At 44.7% G+C, this 27767-nt stretch overlaps 2 protein-coding genes, 2 non-coding genes and 1 pseudogene across 4 annotated transcripts; 1 reads left to right on the top strand and 4 right to left on the bottom strand.

The window, feature by feature from the left end:
* Positions 1 to 2628: 2628 nt before the first annotated feature.
* Trnas-gcu lies at positions 2629 to 2710 on the bottom strand. The gene has a single exon. It is a non-coding gene; the product is annotated as a tRNA-Ser (tRNA).
* Positions 2711 to 5037: 2327 nt separating this feature from the next.
* Trnaq-cug lies at positions 5038 to 5109 on the bottom strand. Its single transcript has one exon. It is a non-coding gene; the product is annotated as a tRNA-Gln (tRNA).
* A 7881-nt stretch (positions 5110 to 12990) lies between these two features.
* Prss16 (serine protease 16) lies at positions 12991 to 20572 on the bottom strand. Its single transcript, XM_032884603.1, has 12 exons — positions 20486 to 20572; positions 20245 to 20411; positions 19447 to 19546; positions 19188 to 19317; positions 17979 to 18102; positions 17724 to 17801; positions 17575 to 17622; positions 16885 to 17175; positions 15911 to 16052; positions 13886 to 14065; positions 13666 to 13811; positions 12991 to 13549 (listed from the first exon to the last, which is right to left on the bottom strand). The coding sequence occupies exons 1-12, from the start codon at positions 20550 to 20552 to the stop codon at positions 13484 to 13486; spliced, it is 1539 nt and encodes a 512-aa protein (XP_032740494.1). The 5' UTR covers positions 20553 to 20572; the 3' UTR covers positions 12991 to 13483.
* A 2303-nt stretch (positions 20573 to 22875) lies between these two features.
* LOC116883777 (peptidyl-prolyl cis-trans isomerase D-like) lies at positions 22876 to 24203 on the bottom strand. Its single transcript, XM_032885021.1, has one exon. It carries the CDS (start codon positions 23914 to 23916, stop codon positions 23044 to 23046), a length of 873 nt encoding a protein of 290 aa, XP_032740912.1. The 5' UTR covers positions 23917 to 24203; the 3' UTR covers positions 22876 to 23043.
* On the top strand, positions 24086 to 25643 carry LOC116883205 (annotated as a pseudogene).
* Positions 25644 to 27767: the final 2124 nt, after the last annotated feature.

Below are 27767 nucleotides of genomic sequence, written 5' to 3'. Positions count from 1 at the left end.
GAGCACCCTCATATAGGCAAAGGGGAGGTCGAGGGAGGATGGAATGGAAGGGGGAGTTGTGGAAGGGAAACTGGAAAGAGGGATACCATTTGAAATGTAAACAAATAAAAAATAATTGAAAGTACTGTGAACTCATGATTATGTCAATGTGTACATGTATGAATATACATGTCTATATGTTCACCTGTCATGTGTGTGTGCATTTATTGTGTATGTAATACATAGTTCAAAATTTTTCTCATTAAAAGGTCATAGAAATAAAAATACCTCAGAAACAATGAACACACTTGGATGTTGGGTATTGGTTTTCAATATTACAGGTCATTCAAGATTTCTGTCTGAAAAATAAGTTGACTTCAGGGCTTGGACAGTGTAGATTCAGCTGAGCCTGGAGGAACTTATTATGCCCGAAATTCATATCATTCTAAAATTATATAAAGGCAGAATACAAAGGCATTTGTTAGTCTGTTAGCCCATGTGTGTTCATGTGAGTCCCAGAATCATTAAAGGAAACAATGAATTGTGAAAGACTGAAAAAAAAAGCTTTCCTGGACTTATTTTGATAATGCACAGTGACATAAATGAAGAGGGGTGTCTCTCACTTCTAATGGGACGCCACGGCACACTGGTGAACTACCACAGTAGATTTAGTTCAGGTGGGAATTATCAATAGATACCAAATTTGAATGAAAAGTTTTATGGAAAACATTCCAGTGGTCTATTAAAAGTCCCTTAGCTTAGGTTACTTATCGGTTGCAGGGGGAAAAGCTCTGTTCCTTTGTTGACGGATTGGACTATAGTGATTAGAGTCAGCCCTGGTTACAAGGGGGACATGGAGTACCTTCAGATTCTGTATTCCTAAAGATGGAAGTAGCTCTAGCATTACTTCCTTTCTATTCTTCATAAATCTAAGTTTCCATCATGGATGTGATGTACCTATGTTGATACATATCTATGTGTGTTGATATATGGTGTAAATGAAGTTTGTACTAAAAGAGAATATGTACGTTTTACATGCTGTTCTTCAGGGGATGTGGAATATGAACCTGATTTGAAGGGGAAAAATTATACCACACCCAGATTACTAGTGGCTAATTTCCTCACCTTTTATTTTTTCATTTTGTTTTTATATGTATGAATATTTTGCTTTCTATCAGTGTTCACAGTGTTTATGAGCAAATGGTTGGCATTGGATGCCTTGAAACTCAAGGTACAGATGGTTAACCCCAGCTTCTGGAAAAGCAGCCAGTGCTCTTAAGAGCTGAGCCAAATTCCCAGCCCACTATCCACTTAAGTGAGGGATGACTCTGACCTTAACAATGTGAATTTCGTGAGATATGCAAAGGGATGCATTGGAGATATTCATCTGGGGGGTGGAGGACACTAAAGCACTACACACAGCTCCTATTTAAGCCTGCACCCTGCACCCTGCACCCTGTACCCTGCCTCCTGCACCCTGCATCCTGCCTCCTGCCTCCTGCCTCCTGCAACCTGCCTCCTGCCTCCTGCCTCCTGTACCCTCCTCCTGCACCCTGCACCCTGCACCCTGTCTCCTGCCTCCTGCACCCTGCCTCCTGTCTCCTGCCTCCTGCACCCTGCATCCTGCCTCCTGCCTCCTGTCTCCTGCCTCCTGCCTCCTGCACCCCTGCCTCCTGCACCCTGCATCCTGCATCCTGCATCCTGCCTCCTGCCTCCTGCCTCCTGCACCCTGCATCCTGCCTCCTGCATCCTGCACCCTGCATCCTGCCTCCTGCCTCCTGCCTCCTGCCTCCTGCACCCTGAACTGAAGAGAGAAATGCTATAAATGCCACAACTACATCAACTGATAAACTTGAATGCAAATGAATGATTAAAGCAAACAGTGCCACCATATATATGAAAGTATATTAAATGGAGAATTATACTGTGGTTATAAATGAAAAATCTTTACTTTTAGAAAATATATCTGTAAGAACAAGGACAATGATGTATTAACTTACCGCTTAACTATTTTGTTGTTTGTTTGTTTGTTTTTTGGCACCAGGGATGTTTCAAAAAGTGACAGAACAAGAAGGGAGAACAAGCCAGAAAGCCTGTGGGAAAGAACGAATAGGTAAATTCTGGTAAAAGTACGTGTGGTTCTCTTACGACATCTTCCATAAATTTGAAATTTCTTCTAAGCATACAATTAAAAAGAAACTTTCCATGGGACTTTGAAAATAAGAAATCTTGAAGTTCCTGTTAAGTAGCTTAAAGAAGCAGTGATGTTCTTTCTGTCTTGTGTCGTTTTTACAGGTAGTATCCAATACCATCTAGTATTGCTAAGCAAAACAAGGGCAGGTAATTCCCGAGCTTTTTCCTGTGACGTCGAGGCTGAAAGAAGAGAAAGGCGCAATGCAATCTCTCACTATGTTCAGATAGAGGTACTGGTAGTGAGGGCCAAAACAAAGTCTTCATAGCACATGAGAAATGGTGTGCTGTGACTGCAGAAAGAGGGGAAGTCCTACAGCTGGTAATTCTTGAGGTCTGTGTGATGGGTCAAGTACACAAGGAGAAGGATTTGAAAAACACGGAGCATAGGAATCGCTGGTTACTTCTTTGGTTAGTTTAAAATTTGGAAAAACATACCCTTACACAAACAGGTACCAACGACGAGGGTGGGATTCGAACCCACGCGTGCAGAGCACAATGGATTAGCAGTCCATCGCCTTAACCACTCGGCCACCTCGTCCTCCCTGTTCTCACTATTTTTTTTCCTTCATCATTAAGTCTTATTTTGATGGCTGTCTTAAACTTTGAATTTGTGATCTGTATGGCGCTACCAGTTTTCAACCTAAAAGACTATTTAAGGAATTCTCATATGTAATAATTTTCTTCCTCCAAAAGGACACTTGCGCATATGGATGATCCCATCGTAGTACCCGTTCCTTTCTATCCTCAATTCTCTTCGTTTCTCCGTACTACACTTGCTTTCCACTCTACAAGGAAACTCTGCTGTCCTTGAACTCCACTTTCTCTTTCCTGGACTCACAGTAAATGTGCTAACCTTCCCCTACCGCCCTACTTACCTGCCTTAGTTCTCGACTCACTAACTACTGGCATCTTAGGTTTGTTTGCTTTTTGTTTTGTTTTGGCCTCATAGATTTTTTTTAAAACTGAGGATAAATATCTATTTTCCTCGAACTCTTACCCCTTTCCTCTTGCACAAGGTAGTCTAAATCTGCCTAAGAATTTTAAGCCAAACTCATTTATTTTTATGCCCAAAGACACTGGCATGGTCTATTGCATTAGAATACATTACTATAAACTGTTCTGATTTTTTCAAAAGATATTTCTAGTAATTATAAACTTATGTTTTCGGCCTGCTTCAGCTTGAATTGCCTTTGTATTTTAAGGAGAGCAGATACTAAAAGACGAAACTTAAAAATTTAGATAAGTAATTTTATATGAAAAGAGAACTTGCACTAAAAATCCATACTTTACTAGAAGGATTGAGGGTAATTTTTTTCCTCATCAATTCACTTGTCTATGTATGAAAATGTATTGAAAACTCAATGGAAACCAACAACAAACGGAGAGGTCATATATGGTTAATGTGTACAACCAGCTCTTACAAGAAGTGAATGTATTATTAAGATTCCCTAAATGTAGTAAGTGACAGCGGGCAGATTTTCGGTTACATAAAACAAAATAGGAGTAACCAACATTTTAAGCAAAAATTAAAACTTCTTACAGGTAAATAAAACGAGAAGTCAAGACAATGAATTTTATATGAAATTCATATCGAGAGCTGCGATATAAGCGCGCTCCCTGTGGTTGGATGCGGAATGTTATTTATTAAAAGAAAATCAGCCTCCTTCTTTCTTGGCGAAATCTTATAAAACAGCCTCTGACGCTGGAGACTGTCCACACGCTATTTCCCGAAGATTTTTTTTTTTTTTTTTTTTTTTTGGTCTTTTTGGCTGTGAGACTGAATGTCAAGTGACCTTGCAATTACGAACACACAGCATCTGTGTATGGTTCCCAGAATGAGACCTGCTGCGTACTATCTGTAAAGGTCAGTAGGTGTAGAAGGAGACAAAAGAGAGTAGTGGGCACCCACGGAACCCTGTATACAAGAATGAAACTGACAAAATAAAAAACAAAAACCAGAACTTTAAAAAAAGATGTTGCATGAAAGGCGAGGGTGATTTTGGGGACCTCTAGGGCAGTCTCCCGGTCACTGCTCGAGAGCTCAGTTCCAGCCTTCCTAGCCCGAGCTAAATTCTTGAGCGTTCATCTTCGACCCGCCCTTCCCCCTTCCCCCGCTGCCCTCTCAATGACATCACAGTGACGTCTTTCTTGTGATGTCATTTCTTGTCTCTGTTCACATGACATGTGCTTATATAAATTGATCAAGCTTGGATCTTTCTCTACCCACTGGCGACTGTGGCCAACCGTGTCCTCCTGCTTCATCTGTAATCCCTGCACCTAAGAGGTGGAGACAAGAAGATTAAAAGTTTCAGGCCATCTTCGGTCACATGAGACCCCGTCTCATTGAAAAATGTAAAAAAGTAAATCAAACACAACACACACACACACACACACACACACACACACACACACACACACACACACACACACACACACAAAACCCAAACCAAGCAAACTGAAGTCCCAGTCTTCAGTAAACAGAAGCAGGAGGATTGCTTGAGTTTGAGGTCATTCGAGGATAGAGTGGGACTTTGCATCAAAGAATAAAAACAAAACCCATAGGAACGACAAAATAGTTATTGCTCTCCCGACTCACTAACAAGATAAAATCTATTTCCAGTTTCCACAACAGCCGCGGACTGTTTTCTCTCGGTCTTCAAAAGTCGCTTCCTCTTCCTCCCTCATCTCGCCCCCAATTCCTCCTTGACGTCCTTTTTTCCCTCTAAGAGACATACTACAAATAAGAATAAAGTCACTTAGTTGTTGAATAAAGGTATTTAACTCTATTAAGGTGAAATCGTTAGGAATTAATTTCGGAGTATCAATTTAAAGGAGAAAACTAATTGAAATTGTTAAAAGCATTACAGGTCCCACCGAGATTTGAACTCGGATCGCTGGATTCAGAGTCCAGAGTGCTAACCATTACACCATGGAACCACACAGCGTCTACTCTGCCTTCCAAGTCTCTCCAGAGATTCTATTTGAACAGAAAAGATAATTTGCATTTATTTAGACCATCATCACTCTCACCACCAACACCACCACCAACACCATCTTTTTATGACTAGTCTTTATAGCCTATGGCTTCAAACTCGCGATAACCCTCCTACTTCAGCCTGCACGGGGCTTCTTTCTCATCTCCTGAATTCAAAATCTCCTTATTTTAACAGAAAATATTGACTTCCAGGACCATGAGCCCTCCCCAACATCCACGTATACCCAAGGCTTCCTACCAAGTGGTTGAGGAACCAGAGCGCCGGGAAAACAGGTGTGAAGTTGTTGAACAAGACAGGTCCTCTGGTGTACGGTGTTTTGTGATGTCCTCCGTGGTTGCCTCACCCAAGACTCAGCCACCGGGTGAAATGGGCACGAGTATCTCTATTACAGACGGGGAGCATAAGAAGGAAGCTTAATGTCCAGCTCAGTTTTGTGGACATATCTGACGATTTAAAAAACACATTATGGGGGAAAATATTTTTGCCAAGTTCACAGTGCTGGAAGGAGACATTGGTGTTTACAAACACTGAAATAAACGTACGGAGATTGCCAGACTTAAGAAGGATCTATGCAGCTCTATAAGTGACAGGCTTAACAGCCGGCCGAGCGGCGCCCAGCGCAAGGGAACCTGAGGTGACGACATACGACCACCTGCCAGAGACAGCTCCTGCCTCAGAAATCCCTTCTCACAGCTTACTTAGGACTCCACCACACGCTACATAGATGTGTGGCAGGGTAAATCCTGCCTCCGCTTGTATGCTCTGTCAGTATTAAATGGCCTGTGCGCAATAATTTAAACGCGATTTTAATAAAGAGTGGTGAGCAATTGTTTTTGTTGTTGTTGTTCGTCCGGAGTTCATAGACGCTCCCCAAATGGTTTGGGCTCGGTTCTCCTTAGCGAGAATCTGCCTGCGAACCAAGACCGAGGTTAAGAGCTACACAAGAAAAAATTCTAGGACAGCACCTCACTGGGTATCTCGGGTAAAGTGCAAACACTTCCAGATTTCTTTCTGAGAGCAATATTGTGAATTCTAAACCCTATTCAGTAACATACAGAACCTACAGTTGGAGGACCATTTGCATGTGCCAATAACTGACAGAGGGAGGGCACCGGGCTGTCTGGTTCTGTGTGAAACTAGGAACACCGAGGCTGGGCGATGGCTCAGCAAGTTAAGTATCTATATAATCCCATCACTGAGGAGGTGAAACTGGAGTTCAAGGTCAGTTTAAGGATACACCTCGAGTATCAAACTAAACAAACGAAAAGGAGACATTAACACTAATCTTAACAAAGGGGGAAACCATGAGAATTTTAAACCATTTCACCTCCGACGTGGCTCTCAGCAACCCCCTGCCCTCTGTTAGAGAGTCCCTGAGAACTTTCGTACTAGGCACCTGGCCTCCTTGTTTCAAAAAGAGAAATTTCAGAGTTGGCTTAAAAAGTCTAGGTTCATCATGTTCTCACTGCCCCCGAAAGATTCCCTTGAAATGAAGCAAAGGCTTATTAAAAATTAAAAACTTCCAGAAATGACACATTTATGAAAAGGATGCCAGTGTCTCCATCTGCTTTCAAATCGAGGGGATGTTGAGAGTCAAGGGAATCTGACATCTGCTTTACCATAGAGACATTTATCCAGCTTGTTCTTTCTTTGTTCACAAAGAGAAACTTTCTGTCTGTCCTGAGTTCTCCAGCACTATTTTCCTTCTTAAAACTGTAGGGTTTTGGGCTGGAGAGATGGCTCAGTGGTTAAGAGCACTGACCACTCTTCCTAATGGACCTGAGTTCAATTCCCAGCAATCACATGGTGACTCACAACCACCTGTAATGGGATCAGATACCCTCTTCTGGTCTGTCAAAAGACAGTGACAGTGTACTCACATACATGGAATAAGTAAGTACATCTTTTTTCAAAAAAAAAAAAAAGAACTAGAGGGTTTTTGTTTTTGTTTGTTTGTTTGCACTAAAATCAGCAACAGGAAGTCTGTGAGTCACACTAGAGAACACATCTGGGAGAAACTTTCTTTGCCAAAAGCTGTCCAGAAATTTAGGGCTGCTTTCCAGGAGGCATTAAACATTTCTTCCATCTTTTCCTGTTCAGGGTTATCTGACCATGGAACATTCTGAGACTCCATCTTGTAGGATCCAGAAAATTATGGGGTGGGCTGACTTTGGAAACAGGAACTGTCAGTGGCAATGTCCAACGGAATGACACAATACTAAAGAGACACTCAGACACGGCACCTCTCTCCTTGGCTATCAGACCACACTGAGACAGTGCTTTGGAATCTCTAGCTGGGAGAAGAAAAAAAACATGTTGGGGGCTTTGTGCCAACCAGAAAGAGAGTTTATCTTTCCTGAGATTTCACACAGTTCTGAGACCTTATCAGTATTGCTGATGGGTAGGAGCAGACTGCTTAATTATGCATACTTTATTGTTTTATTTAAAGATGGGTTTCTGGCTCAGGGGTAAAAGGTGCTTGTGGGGTCCCATAAGGGAGAAGAGAAACTGACTGATGAAAGTTGTCCTTGAATACCCATTCTCAAACAATAGTAAATAAATGAATGAAATTAAAATAGACAAGTGGCTGACCCTTATGTCAGGACCTTCAATATGGATGTGAGGCTGGGAGAGGAGGGACAGTTCACTGAGCCTCAGTTACTATTATAAATGTGGTCAAGGTGAATAAGTCTCCTTTTAAAAATGTTTCACTTTTGTTTAATTGATGTAGGTTGATTTGTTAGGGCTTCAAGGACCCAGGCTCTGACCCTAGGAATTCCAGTAACCGGTGCCTTCTATTACTAGCAGTGCTTGGGACTGAAAAAAAATGGAAGTCTTGGGGAGTCTGCCAGGCAGGGTAGGGTCTGGGAGTAGGGAGGGGAAGGTTGCCTGGTAGCTTTAAAAGGAGCAATAATTCTGAAGCCCTATCTTAAAATACCACAATAGAGAGAACTTAGATGAAGGCCAGTGGTGCAATGGAACCGTTTCTGACTGGATCAGAAGGTTCTAGGTTAGTTCCTGACTGCCCCAGCCATGAGGACATCTTTATTCAAATTGATTCTTGTTTTAATGGATATTGATGAGAATTCCCAGGTCTTTCAGTTACTGTGAAACGGATCCTCCACGTAGCACTCCTCTCCCCAACCCCGTGACAAATATGGTACTTGTTTCATTGGAATGAGACTTCAGAGGCATCGAAGGCAATTTAAGACATCTTGAATTTCAGGTGGCCTCTCTCTGATGGGGAGAGGATTTTTAATTTTTTTCTTTTATTGGATATGTTTTTATTTTCATTTCAAATATTATCCCCTTTCCTGGTTTCCCCTCCAGAAACCCACTAGCCCGTCCCCTTCCCCTGCTTCTAAACCCCTGCTCCCCACCCACCCACTCCCTCCCACCTCCCTGCCCTGACCTTCCCCTACACTAGGGTATCAAGCCTTGACAGGACCAAGGGCCTCTCCTTCCACTGACGCCCACCCAACAAGGCCATCCTCTGCTACATATGTGGCCGGAGCCATAGGTCCATCCCTGTGTAGGGGAGAAGATTTTTATACCTGTAGATAGTTTTAGTTTAAAATAAAAAGCACTTTGAAGAAAATGAAAAGGGAAAAGGAACCAATGAGGATCTGTGAGTGTCTTCAACATTTTTCCTATTAGGCAAAGACCTGTTAGGTGAAGACTTAGGGAAGTGAGATGGAGATTAGAACTGCTTCAGTAGTCCTATTGTGGTAGTCCGGGGATGGAGGTGCGGTAGCCTGTGCTCTGTAGGCCAAACCAGGTTGGACTTCCACTCCCCAGCCCAGCTCCCAGTGGCAACCTCTGAAAACCTGAACTGTGGGCAGTGCCTCCTGGAAGCTCCTGTTCTGGTGAGTCAAAGACTGAGAAGAGTCGAGCACAGATTGTGCCCTTTAAATAGGAAACTCAATCTTTCCTTGTAATTCACTTTCCAGATCCTTAGGACTGGACTAAGCAAAGATCAAGCAGGGGTGGTGTGGAGAAACTTAAAGTTAAATGACTTAACAATCAGGTTCTTCCTCCCAGTACAGCTTATTGGAGTTTGTGAATTAGGGCATGAATGCTAACCAATTACCCCTCAAAAAACACAAACCTTTCGATCACACACACCTTTGACTCATGCCCCAATTCCTGAACAGGAGAAAGAAAGGGTGTTGAAATCTCCTTAAGACTCAAGCAGCCAAATTGGAAAACGTTGTGTAATTCTGCATGCTAAAAACACTTAAAATGTGACCATCCTAAGCTTTTGTAAAACTATCCAGTTGGGGAGAGATGGCTCAGAGGTTAGGAACACTGACTGTTCTTCTAGAGGTTCCCAGCAACCACATGGCAGCTCACAACCATCTACAATGGGATCTGGTGTCCTCTTTGGGAGAGTCTGAAGGCAGCAACAACATGCTCATATATGATATTTAAATCTTTAAAAAAAGACTATCCAAATGTATACTGAGAGCATTCTTGTTCTTCTTAGGTGTATAAGCCTCTAACTTCTCTGTCATTGTGTTGCTAAATGTAACTTTAAAAAAAAATGTGTGGGTATTTGTTTTATTTCCATGAGTATCTGTGCACCACATGGAGAAATGGAAGACCACCCATTGATCTGCTAGCTTAGTTGGTTCTAACATTTCAAGTTCAGGGTGAGATCTTTCTTCAGGCTAATAGTTCTGTGCAATGCACACACAAGAACCATTTATTCCAGATTTGTTGTTCATATCTTCCTTGGCCCACTCAACCCAACTGTGTTTTAGAGTCCTTGAAGTTCCTTTTTTAACTTCCAGGCAATGTTATAATGTCTCTAGTAACAAGAGCTGAGAACAGACAGCTATGTAGGGCAGAGCATCCCGAAGCACAACATTTCCTGCTAAATGAAAAACTGGGAGAAGGAGATTAGAAAAGCTAACTAATCTTAAATCTTCTTTCTGAGTCAGTACTGGAATCAACTTCCTTTCTCAAGTTGTGCAGATCTACAGGGTAAAGAAAAGACATTTCTATTTGTACCTTTGTCCTGTGGATTTCCCTGAGGAGCTGAAGGCTGGCTGAGATTAGATACTGTGGACAAACTAGCACTATGGATTTCCAGCACATATTTTTTCTTTTCCTTGACAGGAGACAGAGCTTGATTTTTGTGATTAGTAGACATTCTCAGTGCTTTTGTATCTGACTGAAAAGGCTAATGCCATGCTGTTCTTCCTGGTCCTTTTTGTTATCTCTGCCAGTCTTATATATTTAATGTAAATAGAGCATTTACAATCCTTCATCTAACCCAGAGGCCAGCCTTCAACAAAAACCCCTTTAGTGTGCATTTAATGTATTTATTTCAATTGCATATCTGAGAGTAAAACAAAAAGACAAAAGTAAAATAATACCAAAATGTTTCTGTTCTGATAAAATGAAATACATGTTGCTCTATCCAGCCTCCTTCTTCATTGCCCTTTGACCCCTCCTTTCATTGATCTCCCTTCTTCTCCACAGTAGTCTTTGTTCAGTTGATGTGATTTCATTTAATTTTTGGGTTTACAAGTCTGGGAGAGTGACTCTAGGAGCAGGTTGGGGAAAGAGGGAGGCTATGGCTGAGATTTTTCATTTTTTAAAGCTTTTTTTAAACTTGCAAGAGTGAGATCCAGACATGTCCAAACTCTGGAAGTCTCATCTTGAGACTGGCAGGAGTAAGAATTCCTCCCTCCCTGATCTGGCCAGGGGCATGTAGCCTTACAACTCCTACCTCCACTGCTATTTAGTTAGTCACCAGTCTGGTGGCCAAAGTACAGGTTTAACTTTCCCTCTTCTTTTAAGGAAATGTTTAGCAAGCACCTGGAATTCCTCTTCATGTAAATGAAGCATTCCCAGCACCTTAGCCCCAGTCAATGATGTACACTCATCCCAAAACCCTCCACCAACTCCTCAGGTATGCAGCAATGCCTGAATACCCTGAAGGCAGGAGTAGAACTGGTCAGGAGCATAAGCTCACACATGCAGGGGTCAAACTGAAAGGAACTTTGCAGAAGGCACATGCAGCACAGTAGGAGCATTCAGATTCTGCAGGAAGAGCATGATTTTGGGGGCAGGGTGGGGGAACAGCCTAATATTCTCTCTCTCTCTCTCTCTCTCTCTCTCTCTCTCTCTCTCTCTCTCTCTCTCTCTCTCAAACATTTATTTATTATGTATACATCATACAGCTTTCTGCCTGCATGTATTCCTGCAGGCCAGAAGAGGGCACCAGATATGGTTATGAACCACTATGTGGTTGCTGGGAATTGAACTCAGGACCTCTGGAAGAGCAAACAGTGCTCTTAACCTCTGAGTCATCTCTCCAGCCCCAGCCTGATTCTCTTAACAGATGATAAGTACATACCATACTAAATGTCTACAGTTCGACCTGGTGAGGAACTGTAGTCAGAGACTAATAAAAAAATCCAGAGTGGTTCCTGTAAGCAGAACTAAGGTTAGTCTTAAATGGTAAAACTTGTTCTCTGGGTTTGAGCTTCCTCACAGAGAGAAGTTATTGTGAATTGTTGTCTATATGCAGGTGAAGGCAGGCACAATATAAGGAAGGCCTGTGATTGGGCATTGAAAAAGTAAGGTGGGCAAAGAGTTTTGGAGAGAGAAGAGAGGAGAAAGAAGAACCAATGGAGGAGGAGGAGAAGAACAACCCAGATCTGTGTGGCCTTAAAGGGCCACATGTAGTTATGAATATTTCATAAGGGATGGATTTTTATAGGGCAATTTGTCTATCTAGGTGGGCAGTTTATATTAATATTAATTGGTTTAGCATTTATTGTATGGATGCTTTGTAGGGTGAGGATTTACTGATATAAATCTGATTCATAAATTACAAGCTTATTGAATTTTGATTTTGCTGGGTTACTGGGAGTTGTGACTATAACCACAGGGGGTGGATACTGAGACTATAAACAGAGTTCATAGCAGAGAGTTGCAAGAAGGTGGCTGCTGCTGGGTCAGAGAGTAACCAGCGACAAGGTGGGGCTAGCCACGGCAGCGATTGCTACAGGGCCCAGAGAGTAGCCGGCTACAGTTTGGGATAGAAATTGGAAACTTAGTGAGTTGGTTGAGACACTGTTGGTTAAGATGAAAATACCCCACAGATGCCACGTGGCGCACCGGAGCCGGTAATAGAGTGGGATGGTGAATTCTTTTTTTTTTAAATACTTACCACAACAGGTTACACCTTTTCTGTCTAGCCTTCCCTCATTCACAACCTGCTCCTTAGAGGCTGCCACTCTTCTGGACTCCGTCCTACTTTTAGTAGCAGCTGCTCATAGAGGTGAGCTGTGCTACAGCCTAAGAGGCTAGCTTTGGGACTAACCCCCAAACTGAGACTTAGAAAACCAGGGTGACTAGCCGGAACTCAAGATTTTTCAGGCAAGAAGCTAAAGTACTGGAGAGTGGTGACATTTGCTTGTAGGGGGAGGGAGGAAGTAAAGAAAGTACTAAAGGAAGATCAAAAGAGAAAAGGAAGGTTTGTGTAGCCATTTCCTCCAGACTGAAACACACAGAAAGCAGAGACAGACTTGGTTCTCTTTCCTAGAACTGCGACCAAATAAGTGACAAGAATCACTGAAGGAAGGAAGGAAGGAAGGAAGGAAGGAAGGAAGGAAGGAAGGAAGGAAGGAAGGAAGGGCGGGCTTGCTTTGGCTCCTGGTATGGGATATGGTACATCCATCATAGCAGCAAAGGTGTGCTTGCAGGGGCCTGAGGCAGCTGCTCACATCCTGCCCACGGTCATGAGGCAGAGAGAAATGAATGCTGGTGCTCAGTTTCCCTTGTTAGTCAATTGGGAGTTGAGGAATAGGTGTTAACACCATTTCAGGTAACTTTACTAGAAATGTGCCCAAAGACAGTTCAGAGTTATGCTTCCAATGTGATTCTCAATTCAGGTAGGCTGACGATGAAGATGAACTGCCACAGACTAAGACTCAGGAGAGACAAAGACAGGATGTGGAGAGTTGTATGCAGTAGGTGCCCAGTTGAGAATCAACTATTTAAGCTAGATTCTTATCTGGGGGAGGAAGGTTCCAGCATGGAGAGCCACATTTCCCTGACATTTCTCATATATGTACATATCACTACCTACAAAGGATAGTAACCATTTGTCCACATTTATATTGATCTGTGACAGAGAACCTCTAGTTGGCAATGAGGATGAATTGAGAACAGGCAGGCAGAACAGGAACTGAGTCCCAAGTCTACGAACTTCCTCCTTCCAACCAGCTGCTTTCTCTTCTACAGTGAAGAAAAATGCCAGGATGCAGTTCGGGTGACAGCACTGGCAAAGGGCTGGGTCAGATCTCATCAGTCCTGGCTCTTCTTATATCTTTGAGCCAGACCTGTAATTGCTGGAAGATTTTCTGTGAAGAAGAGATGGGAAGCATTCTGGCGGTCAGAACTCAGCACCAGTAAAAGACAAGTTATACAAATGAGTATGTAAATGAGAATATTACACACTCAGAGTCTTTTCTCTTACCTGACGCCCTAGGCGGAGGCTAGGAGAGTCTGAAGGCCTCATAGGTGCCATATCAAAGCAGTGGGAGGCACTAGGAATTAGAAGGGCTGGCTCAGAGGGTCCTAAGTCCTGTGTTACACTCAGTACATGCCAGGGATCTGTGTCCCCTGGAAAGAAAGGGGAAAATGGTATTGGGCTGGGACTACAATATTGCGGAGTCAGGCTCCGGTGGCACACTCACCGTTAACAAACATTACTTGGGTGGCTCCAGGACTTTGGCCACCATAATAGGAGTTTGTCTGGGCCACAGCCTGGGCAACAGATGAAGGTGAGAGGCCAAACACTTGTTCACACAGATCTAACTGGAAGGGCAGTGCTGGGAGCTGGGAAAAAGGACACTGAAGGCCCTCACAGGTGACATCTGTGGAAAGAAAGTACCTTAAAATGTGAAGAATACATGCAGTCAGCCTCCTGCTCATCTCCAATAATAATTTAGAGAACACCCACAGTAGTGACCTCATAGTAGTGAGTTCACAGTTTTGCCAAACAGACCCACACATCCCAGATCATTACATTCCCAAATAACAGGGCTGTGATAGAAAAGGGCAGGAGGTGGGGCTCCTAGAGAGAACACAATGTGCTCAGGGAGGGCATTCTGCAAGAATAAGGACTTGAGTTAGAATGGGTGAGCCAAACAAAAAGAAGTAACCACAGGGAAAAGAGAAAAGTGAACGTGCAAAGGATTAGAGGGAAGGGAGGATCTGAAATGACTGCTTCTCAAGACGGATCATGTCTGTCTTGCTTAAAATCCATATCTCACAGTGTTCTGGGTAAATTGTACTTCCTTGGCCTCACATGAATTCCTTTCTTCATATTTGCTGACCACTCAGACATATATTGGGCAATACTGGGCAGAAAGAGGCAACCAAAATAGCTCCATGTTGTGCTGTTACAGCATTTAGAATGAGAGATGGAATGCTAGCAAATTAGATTGCACTAAAGAACACAGAATAACAGAAGTGGGACATGGTTTGGTTTTTCGTTTGTTTTTTGTTTGTTTGTTTTTTTGTCTACAGAGATGATGGAAGATATTGGGGAAGGGTATCTTGAGGTGAGACAGGAAGTTGAGCAAACTTTATAAAATAGGGGAATGGATCATCCTAGTACATTGAACAGGATGTGCCAAATTCCTAAGCCATAGGGGGCTGGTGTATTGGGCAGCCCAAACTATGCAAAGCTGTGTAATAACAGCAGTAAGAAAAGTACTGTTACTGTTCTTAGTTTATTGATTGGAAACTGTCCAATAACAGCTAAGCACTTGCCCAAGTTTGTCCAAGAGCACACAGATAGGAAATGGAATTTGGACATTTTACTTCATGCCACTACCCTCACTTGTCAAAAGTATAGAGAGAATGTAGCTTTCAACTCTGAGCTGGGTGTGATAGCACATGCCTGTCATGTCAGCACTCGGAGGCTGAAGCAGGAGGATTGCTGTGAATTTAAGCAATCCCCAGAAAGAGAATAGAGGCTTAACTCTGGGGTGGGATGAGCAGATTTGACAAATGATACAGGATATCTATATTCAGATACACAAAACCCCCACTACTCTTGTATATGTGATGTATGAGTTTTAACAATTTTTTTTTTTCGGAGCTGGGGACCGAACCCGGGGCCTTGCGCTTGCTAGGCAAGTGCTCTACCACTGAGCTAAATCCCCAACCCCGAGGTATGAGTTTTTATCTGCATTATTTTTGTTTCTTCTCTGTAGTTCAGGTTTTAACTAGTAGTCATCCTATATTTTTTTGTCTGGCAACTTCAACACTGGGTCACTGAAATGTAATTCCATATTTAGGAAGATTTCTCTGGCTCTGGTGTAGAAGTCAGACTGCACAGGTGAAGTGCAAGCTTTAAGACCAGACCTGGGATCTGGCAGTAGTTTGTGGCCCCTCTGTGAGGACCACAGAGTAAGAAGTAAAGAACGGGAAGACTGAAAACTTGTCCAGGGTGCAGAGTGGGTAAGATTTGGTACTTGACAGGACATCCAGACAATGGGAAAGAGGTACCAGGATAAGGTTACTAGCCCAGTGACTGAGAAAGGCTGGAGACATTCTGGTACAGAATACAGGAAGCACAAAGGAGGGTCCATTTTCTGTTGAGGTCTGAGTATGAGTGGCATACCAGTGGCTGTTTACTCTCTCTGGTCAGATACTTTTGGGGTTACATGAGTTCAGACTATCTGTAAGATGCTTTGGTTTGGGTCACTTACAGAAGCCAAACTCAGTGCATGTCTGATACAACCACTGCCGGTCCCCCACGCCAGACACTTGCGGTTCGGTGTTTCTCAGCTGTGCCACTGTCTCTGCTCTGGAAGAGCTTAAACACTTCTGTCCCATGCTGCGCAAGACTCTCTAGAGGAGAGTACACACATGTATACATAGTTGCATCCATATATAGCTGTATTGCCCCTCCTCTCGTAGCAAGCTAGGGTCACACGCCTATAGTGTAGGTCAAGCATGAGGAGAAGGATAAGTTCCTGAGGTTTTTCTTGGTGTCAGAAGGCAGTCGACATCCACCAGAGGAGGTCCTTGTAACCTATGTCCAAGGTTTTATCATCTGTGAGGTAACTGTTCTACCTGTTCACTCTTTTGTAAGTGGGGTAATAATAGTGCCTCTAGCCTGAGAAATTAATGAAATAAATTTTGTGACGTATTCTTAAAGAACCTGGTCCAGAATTAGAGCAGGAAAAGTGATGGTGGAGTTGTAACTGTAGAACGGGACGTGGGGGTACTTCTTAAACTCTGATCTCAGAGCTCCCTCACCCTTCAGTCGTAAATACTGTTAGGTACTTGCTGTTGCCAGACATTGCTGCTGCCAAGACCACAAAACAAGATAGAAGATACAGTAGTTATGGTCTCTACATTTGTATACTGTGTGTTTAGCACCTGATTACTTAAGAAGGTAATTTTACGGGGTTGGGGATTTAGCTCAGTAGTAGAGCGCAAGGCCCTGGGTTCGGTCCCCAGCCCCGAAAAAAAAGAAAAAAGAAAAAAAAAGAAAAAAAAAAAAGAAAAAAAAAAAGAAGGTAATTTTACTATCAGCCGGGTGAGACAGGCAAGCCATATCATACAGATAAGGAATCTAAGGAGAAGAGGAGGATTTCTGTTGTCTAAGTTCAGTGAACGTGGACGCGCAGCCTTGGTCCGTTAGCCTCTGGCTTACACGTGCATCCAGGTGGCTTACCTGTACAGCCCGGCGAAGCCCCAGGTAAGGCGTGGAGTGGTTGCGGTTTCCCCAGGTCCGGAGCAGGAGTCCGCAGAGCTGGCGCACGCCTAGCGGCGCTCCCGCCTGCCCGTCGTACTGCACCGTGCCTCCCACCAGTGCCTGCAACGCTCCCAGCAGCTCCGCTTGGTCTTCAATAAGGTCCAGGGACCCGCAGGCGCCCAGTTCCTCCCTCAGCACAGCCTGAGACGCCAGACCTGCGCGCAGCAGCCGCTCTACCTCCGCAAAGGCTGCGGAGGCCGCCGCCAGGCACTTTGGAAACCGAGAAGCAAGGTTCGCGGGAAAGGGGCGTATTTTCCTTCTTTGGAACATTTTCTTGGGAGGTGCCAACCTCGCTCCCCGTCCTTTCTAAATTTTCTCGCACTTTCCTAGAGTTCACTAGAGGCCCGGCCCTCTACTGGCTTCCCCCTAGCCCAGTCCTCACCTCTGTTTTGTATACCGCTCCCCCCCCCCCCAATCCCCTACTAACAGGACGCCTCCCCTCTAGTTGCTTCGACCAGTTTTCAGTTCCAGCAGTTTGCAAAACCAGCCTGCGTCCCTGGGTTAAGTTCTTCCTCAACCTGGCTGTCCTATGGCTGGTCCCATTCTGGCCGGGTTTTCCCTGGCTCTTTGAGCTCCCTCGCCTTCCTCCACACTATAGAACCCGCCTACCTCCAATGATCCGCCTATAGTGACTTGTGTCAGGCTTCTGGCCACCACCTGCGGCACGCGGGAAGGACGTCGGGGAAGTGCAAGTTTGGTCGTCACCACCCCTTCTCCCTCTTCTCCCCCCCCGGCCCCTGCTGCCACTGAGCTCTTACCTGGTTATAGGCGGAGAAGTCCACTACTGCGTTCAATGGTGCGGAGGAGGCGACGGCGGCAAAGACTAGGTGGGGGAACTACGAAAGGAGGGGCGTCAGCCAAATACAAGAAGGGGTGCCTACGCCCGGTGTCCCTCTCTGGCCTGAGTGACACGCGTGGACAGGGAGGAGCGTGGGAGTACGCTCGGGCTACCCCTGGTAGGGACCCTGCAGGCCGACTTCCCCATCCCCGCCCACTCGAGGAGTTCTGAGGACCTTCAACCGGGTCCAGGTCGCCAGCGAGCCAGCGTAGGAGCCTCCGAAGCAGATCCAAGGGCTGGAGGAAGACACATTGAGGAGGCCGGAGAGCGCCCGATGAGCAGAGGCCACGTCAGCCAACCTGCAAAGGAGCCAAAGTTGAACCCTGCACTCCTGGGGGCCACTGTGTAGACGACACTAAAACTTAAGCTGGGCCCAAGGTTCTTTCCTGTAACTCTCTCTGACTAGGCCAAGGGAGAAGGCCCACCCATTTTAGGTGAGAATGGAAAAGTTTCCTAGCGGGTTAGATTAAAAACTTAGACAAAAAATTGGGAGAAGCCAGAGGCAGTCAAGGAGTGCGCCCCAAAAGAAGACGGGTTCTAGGCATGATGGGCTAAGGAACTGGGGACTAGGAGAAACTTGAAGAGAAAGGAGAAAGATAAAACATCCTTCCTCTCCCTCAGCTTTTCTGAGGTGGTTCTCTGTCAGTGCCAGGTAGCTGTCTTTCGAAGCCAATTTAGCTTACTGAGAAAACTGAGATGGAGAAACACAGAGATGGAAACAAAACAGGAAGAGTCAGGGAGACCAATAGAGGGAGAGAAGTGCCTAGGTGTAAAGGAAGAGATAAGGCTCTTTGAGAACATTAAAGCATGTGAGAAGTTGGGGAAAGATGGCGGGGATGAGCAACATAAGTGAGCTGCACATAAGGAGAGAGGCATCCAAGTACCTGGGAGAAGGCCACACCTTGAAGAGGGAAGAATGCCAAAGCTTGAGAAGGTATCAGTCAAGGTAGCAAGAATTGGAGTAGCTGAGCCACACTAAGTGCGAGTTAACTGGGAACCCTGTGGCTCCTATAAAGACTTTCTTCTGAGCAGCGGTAGATGTAAGGAATGAGCTTGGAGAGTCCCGATCCAATTTATGCTGAAACAGGATTCCTGTTTTCTACATGGAAATCAAGGGCAGTCCCAGAGGAAGTGGCGATAATGTTGCTAAGAAATTCTGGTGGCTTGGAACAGTAGTTCATGGTGATAGCTTTAGCATTCATTGGACAGAAAGACAAGAATGGCAGGGGAGAGAAAGATAGGGAGAAATGGAGTTAGAGATGACAGGAGAAAGATTAAGAGAAGAAAAGGGGAACCCAGAGGCTCAGAGGATAGTGGGCAGTGGCAGAGACTGTGGAGACTAACAGAGCATTCTTGTCCAAACACTTTCCATATCCCCACTCACGCATGGCGGCTGGACAAGTAGTGGAGCAGGGTCACATCCAGGCCCCCAGCAGGCATACTCAGACCATAGAATCTGTGTTCCAGGCTTATCACCAGGGCCCCCCAGGCAGGGGCCAGTGCAGCAGGATGCCCTGTGAAGAGCACATGATAGAGAAGTGGATGTGAGTTGAGTATGAGCTGTGGAGCTTCTTAGGTCTCACATATTTTTATCTGCTGTTCCCTTCCTGGTCAACATCAGTTCACCAAACCTTGCTTCTTACCTGTCATTACTGAGCCAGGTCCAAGGCTGCCCTCACCTCCTATGTGCAGAAATACTGGTGCATCTTGGCCAGTTCTGTGTTGATCATTCACCCAGTACCGCTAGGTGTGGAGATGAAGGAAAAGAGATGGCAGTGAACATCCTGACTCCCTTCCCCTCACTCCAGCCTTTTCTCCAAGACTTTCCTCATCTACTCAGTGGTGTCTTAGCTGGACTTGTCTAGAGCACATGGCTATGAAGGTAGATATTTGGGGCCCTGGGGTGCACTGCTCAGCTTGCTGTGCTTCTGCAATGTGATCTATAAAGTAATTTTTCCTTAAAACATGGTACATGTTTTTGTTTATGTTTTTATTCTTAAATCCTCAGGGTCAGAGGGAACTGGCTGGTGCATGGTAGGCCTCTGCTATTTTGTGAAGCAGTAATTATAGAGTAGTGACTGACTTGATTTAGGCGTAGTGTAGTGACCTTGGAAGGGCAATGAAGAGGGGTAAATTTGTTTATTCCTTCTTGAGATTTTTGAACACCTGTTGCCACTGCTGATTTGGAGTTCTGCTACATGTTAAAAACCTGCCACTCCCCCCCCCCTGCCCAGGAGACAGTTTTTTGTCACTCACACTGGCCTCAAACTCACTACGAAGCCCAGGATGACCTTGGCCCCCAATTCTCCTGTCTTCCCTCCTCAGTTTCTGGGATTACAGGTGTGCAAGGCAGGGTAGAAAGCAAGGAACTGGGTTTGGGGCTGGGGTAAGTTGACTGACAAGAGAGTACAGGGGATATTGACCTCCTCTACTAGCCTCACCTGTAGGAAGATTCGTCTGTCAGTTGCATTGAAGGGATCCAGTGGCTGTTCTAACCACCCTTGTTTGGGGATAGCCCCAGGACCGTGGCCTAGGACAAAGCCTGGGTGTATGTTAGAGCTCTCCTGAAAGTTCTGAATGTGTTCTCTCAGGCGCCTGAGAAGCAAAGCTGTGAAACAGGAAGTCATGGGTGTTAGGCTGGGGTCTGTAGGTCTCTCTACTTGACCCTCAACCCCATCTTACCTGGAGCTGACAGTCCCCAGAGGGAAACCAGAAGCAAGAAGCCCAACCATGAAGCCTTGACTGCCATTCTCCCACTATTCTGTCTTAGGAAGGGTTCCAGGCACTCTGCTCTTTTCCATCTCTGAAAACCTATATAACATGTCCCTGGACTGGGCTTTGTCTTTCATGAGATGCTCCTGTTTCATGGGACGCCTCTCCTGGCAGGTTAAGCGTCAGTAGTAACTGCTAAAGCAAAACCAGACGCCAGCATCTCTGGATGATCCAGCAATACCGGCTGCCCCTGGCTCCCTCACGCTGCCCCTCTATCTCCTTCTCTACTGGTGCTTCCTTCCTCCTTGCAACAGTCAGTCTTTTCCCTGCTGATTTCCCATTCCCCATTTATGCTTTACCTTCTTCCAGGTTCTTCCCTTTAACTTCAGTGCCTCCTCTTGCACCCCCAGTTTCCCCTTACTCAATCTTAGACCATCCTCTCTGCCTCTTAGCACATCCTTGGTTATCCTAAGAATCAATATCCCTTTTGTTCTTTGGTCCCAAATTTTTACCTTAACTGTTTTCAGGTTTCCCATACATATCAAATTCACCACTCTCTCTGACCTACAATCCTACCACTCTTTCCTTAAAATTCTATACAGTGTATGAACATGGTGGGCCTATGCTGGCTCAGAATTCTTATCCCTGATTGTCCTCTCCATGAGTTGCTATTTCTTCATAAATCCATGGGGTTTTCCTCCTTAATCTTTAGTGTTTAGAAAGATCTAAGGTGGTTATCTTTTTTTTTCTCAAGGGCACAATGACCTGGGATGTGGTTTGGTTGGTAGAATGTTTGCCTAGGGTGTATGGCTCCCTAGGTTTAATCTCCAGCACCAAATTAGCCAGATGTGCTGCTGCAAGCCCAGGACACCTATAATCACATCACTCAGGAGGTGGAGGTGAGGAACAGAAGTTCAGTCATCTTCAGCTACACATAGCAAGTTGGAGGGCAGCATGAGACACAGAAGGAAAAAATAATTGTCAAAGATAATTATCTTTATTTCTCTTTTAGCTTGATATTTTTTCCTTTCAAGTCACTGTGAGAGAATTTAGATTTTTAAAATTATGTGTCTGAGTGCTTTGCCTATGTGTACATATATGCACTATGTTTGTGCCTAGTACCCAAGGTCAAAGGAAGATGTGAGAAGCCCTAGAACTAGAGCTACAGATGATGGTGAGCCACCATGTAGGTGAAGCAAATTTGGCTCTTCTCCAAGAGCAACAAACATTCTAAACTACTGAGCCATCCCTTCAGTATGAGAAGTATTATACCTATTTTCATGAATATATAGTTTGCTGTCCCTCTAACTAGAAATCAGCTCCAGTCAGGTTGGGATTCTTCTCTCTTCCTTTGCTAAACACTAAATTCCACTAATCATGCACATTGTAATTATTTGTGACAAGAATTCTTCAATTAATTTTGTTAGGTCTTCTTTAAAACTGTATCAAAGATTTATTGACTTTTCATACTTCAGTGCTCTCAGGTCTGATTACCGTTTCACTGACTTGTCTAAAAATCCTCTTAAAGGTTTGCCTCTTTCTGCCACAAGGTCATTTCCACTTAGCAGACAGGAGTTTCCATTAAATATGAGACCAGCCTTTCCCTCCATGGTTCAGGACACACTCCTGACTCCCTATCTTACTCAAAGTAAAACACAGAGCATTTAAAGTGGCATTTGAAACTGCACATGTGCAACCACTGTTACCTTCACAGTTTCAGGATAAGCCCCTTGCCCTCGGGCTCATTGCTCCTGCCATACTGAATCTAGAAATAAAGAACAGAAAGGGCTAAATGAAGGGGCTGGAGGAGGCAAGGTAGAGGAAGGAGTATGGGGAAGGATATCTAACATTAAAGACGCTAGAGAATAAGTGGTTTCAAAAAGGATCAGGTCTCTCTGCCTAAAATCTATAGCTCACAGTGTTCTGGGTAAATCTGACTTCCTTGGCCTCACATGAATTCCTATGGCGTATAGAGTCTTTTTGTTTGTTTGTTTTGTTTTTGTTTTATGAGATAGGGTTTCTCTGTTTCTCTGTAAAACAGCCCTGGCTGTCCTTGATCCCCCTTTGTAGCAGACTGGCCTAGGGCTCACAGATATCAGCCTGCCTTTGCCTCTGGAATTCTGGGATTAAAAGTGTGCACCACCACACAAAGCTTTGGATTAGTTTTCTTAGTTACACACACACACACACACACACACACACACACACACTAAAGGAGTTTAAATGGAGATTCAAGGGGATCTGATGACTTTGGGCTCCACAAGCACCTGAACTCACATGTGCACATGCATACACATACATACACATACACACAATTAAAATAAATTAAGATAAAAATAAATCTTTTAATAAAATAAATGTTTTTTTTTTTTCACTGTAATTCGTAACTTTATTAAGGAACCGATGTCAGCACTGCTATGTAAACAATGACAAAGATCAAGGGAAACACATCAGGGATTATGTAGACAGTAATATACATTGTCCTTTATATAATCAATGTATAATAGTTAAGGAAACTTTAATCCTTATTAAGCAAACATTTTTGCATACACTGCCTTCTCTTTATCTTTCTGTGCCTTTATCATTTGTTTGACTTTAAGCAATTCTGCCTGGATAGCTTTATCTCCTGGGGCTATCTCCTGCGCCTTCTTAAGATCAGCCAATGCTTGATCATATTCTTTCAATCCTTGCCATCCTTGCGCTTTTCGGTATAGTGCTTTAGTGTTTGAAGGGTCCATTTCAAGAGCCTCCAAGCAACTGTCAATTGCCCCCTGCCAATTTGACATCTTCAATTTACAAGCACCAATATTCAGCACACAACTTAAGGCTATGGGTTGCAGTCTGGATACATCTGCTTTCTCAATAACAGCCTTTGAACTATCCACGTACCTTAAAACCTTTGCATATTTTTTAATAGCCATCTCCCAGTTTTGAGACTTGAAAAAAGTATTTCCAATGTTTTTTAAGTCTTCAGATATTAATAAAATTTTATCTACATCCTTTAAGTCTATGTCTGCATCCTCAGGGAAATCTGGATGACAGTCCCCAGAGCCATCTTTGGGGAATATTCCCCAGTCATCCCCTTCCTTCAATTCTCCACATTCTGCAATAACACAGAGTTTGGCAGGTTTTTCACCATTCACTTCTACATTTTCAAGCATCCTTGCCACACCTAGTCCTTTTATTACTTGACCAAATACCACATGTTTCCCATCCAAATGAGGAGTTGGAACTGTTGTGATAAAGAACTGAGAACCATTTGTATTGGGGCCTGCATTTGCCATGCTCAGCAAACCCTCCCGATCATGCTTATAATGAAAATTCTCATCTTCAAATTTTTCACCATAAATACTTTCTCCACCTGTCCCATTCTGATTTGAGAAGTCTCCACCCTGAATCATAAATTTCTTAATAATTCGGTGGAAAGGGCATCCTTTAAAATGCAGAGGTTTCCCAGTTGTCGGTCCAGTGCCCTTTTCTCCTGTACACAATGCACGAAAATTTTCTGCAGTTTTAGGAACAATATCTGCAAACAATTCTAAAACAATTCGTCCAACTCGCTCCCCGCCGATGTCCACGTCAAAGAAGACTCGCGGGTTCTTGGAATTGGAGGGCTTGCTGCTGGGGATGGGTGGGACATCTTCACTGCAGGCGCTGGAAAGCAGGACACAAGTGCCTCGTGTACGAGAGGGGCAAAATAAATGTTTTTGTCCTGCATTTAAATTCACACAATCGCCCACTTCTGTGCCAGGCACTGAGCTAGGCACTTGATGAGCTTCACTTCTTAATCCTCAGAACATTCCAGGGAGGGTCCCATCTCCTGGGCCATAAGTGAATTGAAGGACTGCCCATTGCAGTTTCATGACTTCAAGTCTGTGGACCACCTGAAGGTCTGTCCCAGGTACACGGCAGTGCTGGCCCACTCCGAGGATGATGGCATTGGCATCGAGTAGCTGGACACCCTGCAGCTGGAGCTTGAGACCCTGCTGTCCTCTGCAAGCAGGGGACTGCGTGTACTGGAAGCTGAAACCCAGATCCTTCCTGACTGGCAGGATAAGAAAGGTGACAGGTGATTTCTGAAGCTTGGTTGAGACCATGAGCTTGGTACCCCCCCAAAACATGGGAAGCACAAGAAGCAGAAACCGGAAGGAAAGACAGGACATGGGCCAAACCCTGGCCCAGGACTACCCAAATCCAAAAATGTTCAACCCAAGATCCAGAAATATGAATTTACTGATGACCCAATCGATGTGCCTCGGATCCCCAAGAACGATGCTCCCAACAGGTTCTGGGCCTCTGTGGAGCCCTATTGTGCCAACATCACTAGTGAGGAGGTACGAACACTAGAGGAGCTCCTGAAGCCCCCTAAAGATGAAGCTGAACATTAAAGATTCCCCCACTAGGGAAACATTACTCCCAACGCTGGTCCCAGGAGGATCTGCTGGAGGAGCAGAAAGATGGGACTCGAGCAGCAGCTGTGGCTAACAAGAAGAAAGGCCTCATAGAACCGCTGACAGAACTGGACACAAAAGATGTGGATGCCCTGCTGAAGAAGTCTGAGGACCAGCATGAACAGCCAGAAGACAGCTGTCCCTTTGGTGCCCTGACACAGCACCTGCTGCAGGCCCTCGTGGAGAAAAATATTATTTCCTCTATGGAGGACTCTCCAATTCCTGACATGTCTGGGAAAGAATCAGGGGCTGATGGAGCGACACCCCCCTCACCCCGCAATCAGAACAAACCTTTCAGTGTGCCACATACAAAGTCCTTGGAGAGCCGCATCAAGGAGGAACTGATTGCCCAGGGCCTACTGGAGTCCGAGGACCGGCCTGCTGAGGACTCAGAGGATGAGGTCCTCGCTGAGCTGAGCAGACGGCAGGCTGAGCTGAAGGCGCTCAGTGCACACAACCGCACCAAGAAGCACGACCTGCTGAGGTTGGCAAAGAAGGAGGTGAGCCGGCAGGAGCTGAGGCAGCGAGTCCGCATGGCAGACAATGAGGTCATGGATGCCTTCCGCAAGATCATGGCTGCGTGGCAGAAGAAGCGCACCCCCACAAAGAAGGAAAAGGACTAGGCCTGGAAGACCCTGAAGGAGCGGGAGAGGATCCTAAAGCTCCTAGATGGGTAGCCTTACCTGCTGCTGGCCATCTTCCTGGCTGCAGAAGTCCACTTCCTCTGAAGCCTTGGCCAGAGGCTGCCTATCAAATGACAACAGTCTCAGGGCTGAAACACTCTCAGGCCACTCAGCCGAGCTTTGTGCAGCCAGTATGCAAGGCCTTACTGCGCTTGCCTGGACTTAGCATCTGCCTGATGACGCAGACGAGCAGGCTTGTTCCTTGTCCCCTTTCCCTCGTACCATCTCCACACCTCTCCCTCAAGGACTTCTTCCTTGAGGTTTTGTAAAGTACAAACTTAAGAATAAAGTGACTGCCGTGTTTTGTTTTGTTTTTTTTTTTAAAAAGAAAAGTTATAAAAAACAAAAAAAAATTCACACAATGATCGTATCAAATTATTCAGAATTTATAATCTGCTCAATAATTTCAAGATGATGCAATAGTTTACTTTTATAAGGAAAATAATTTTATATTTACAGTAAAGAGGAAGCCTAACTTTCAAGACAATCTTACAGGAGAATTTACAGCATACTTTTATTTCCATGGAATGGAATCAAGGACTAAGACCGAAAGATATACATTAGAAATCAACACATGCAGGGAAAAGACTTTAAAGATGAAATGAGGACTGAACATAGGAAACTTTTCAATGCGATCTGTTGACAGGAGTCAGTACCAGTACTGGATCACACAGTTCTAGGACCAGAGCAAAGTAAGTGGTGCTCGAAAGGGACTACAAGCAGAGTCAACATTAGGTAGGTAAATTGTAGGTAAATTCCTGGAGGTATTTACATACAAATCAGATATATTTCTTAGACATATACACAGAAAGAAGAGTTGATCGTTACTTACTATCTGCAATATCGACATTATCAAAATAGAAAAAAAAAACTCACTCAGATTCTGATTACATTCAGTAGAGCAGATTGTAAATTTCACAAAACCATTACCTCAACCACCACGTCTCCCTCACAGTTCTACCTCCACTGTCCTTCTCCATACTAGTAGTTGTCCCTTTTTCAGACTCCAATGCCTCCTGCAAATACGACTAGCTTAAAGCTACTTAGATGAAACACACCAAGGACTCTGAAAGTCTGTCCACACTTTGTTTTCACACCCTAAGTCTACAAAAATCTGTTTCGTTTTGTTTCAAACGGGAGCAATATATAGCCTTCAAAAACAATCCCAGAGGAGGTTAGGGGTGTGCAGGGGAAAGGTGTGTGTGTGTGTGTGTGTGTGTGTGTGTGTGTGTGTGTGTGTGTGTGGCGGGTTGTGGGGGTTGTCAGGGAAGGATAGGACATGAACCGAGAGACGAAGACCGGGCCAGTCATCTGGAGATTTTTATTACTTTAACAAGGGCATCTTCAGAATGAAACAGTTAAGATTCACAAAGGCTAGCGAACAGGTTAGCCGGGACCGGGACCAGAGGCTGTTGGGCGTTCTTTAGTTGGGGAGAGGATTGGACCAGACAAGATGTTTTCAGAAATCAGCTTGGCAGATTCTACATAAATAGTCTGAAGGTTGTAGCGATGAACATCCAATGAGACAACCAAGTGACAGTTTTTCCTGTTGACCTTCTCCGCCGGTGGGACTTTACCAGGAGGTTCTTCCTGACTAACTCTTCCGGATCCGGAGCAGTAGTCCGGGATCCCTCAAAATCCTGGGAGAAGGCGGAGGGCGCGCTGCTTGGGCACTGGCACAGAGCAGTTGTCGTGCCGTCGGTAGGTAATTGGTTTGCAGTTGGGCACTCTTCTCGCTTTCCCCAGTGCACTGACTTGATTTTTGGTAGACTGCTAGTTTATCAAGATTCCCCGGGGGAGTCATCAGAGTCACCCCCTCTCCGCGGCGGCTCAAGGCCACGATGTTCTGCTACTGCCTGCTTACTTTTCCTTTGTGTATGCTACTGGACTGGGGTCCAGGATGCCTTCTTTCTTTGGTGCGATGGTAAAGAGCAAATGGGAGAAGCTTACCTCATGTTCTTAACGTCCGTTCCTGTGAGCTTTGATGAGAGGTTTGTCTGCCCCTGACTGGTTGCTCTCTTGATAGCCCCCCACTTCAGTTGGTGTGATCATTATCATCTATTTCCTACCCCTCACGTATGCACAAATGCACATGCACAACACTGGCAGGCAAGAACC

This window comes from Rattus rattus, chromosome 14, assembly GCF_011064425.1.
Source record: "Rattus rattus isolate New Zealand chromosome 14, Rrattus_CSIRO_v1, whole genome shotgun sequence".
Taxonomy (NCBI): domain Eukaryota; kingdom Metazoa; phylum Chordata; class Mammalia; order Rodentia; family Muridae; genus Rattus; species Rattus rattus.
This window is presented reverse-complemented; position numbering and strand designations above follow the sequence as displayed.

Coding starts and splice junctions, on each gene's coding strand:
- Prss16 (XM_032884603.1), bottom strand. CDS start 20,552: ATGGCAGTCAAGGCTTCATGGTTGGGCTTCTTGCTTCTGGTTTCCCTC. Junction 18,103..19,187: donor TACTTGTCCAGCCGCCATGC/GTGAGTGGGGAT, acceptor GCTCCTTTGCAG/GTTGGCTGACGTGGCCTCTG. Junction 13,550..13,665: donor GCCTCCGCCTAGGGCGTCAG/GTAAGAGAAAAG, acceptor TCTTCTTCACAG/AAAATCTTCCAGCAATTACA.
- LOC116883777 (XM_032885021.1), bottom strand. CDS start 23,916: ATGATTCAGGGTGGAGACTTCTCAAATCAGAATGGGACAGGTGGAGAA.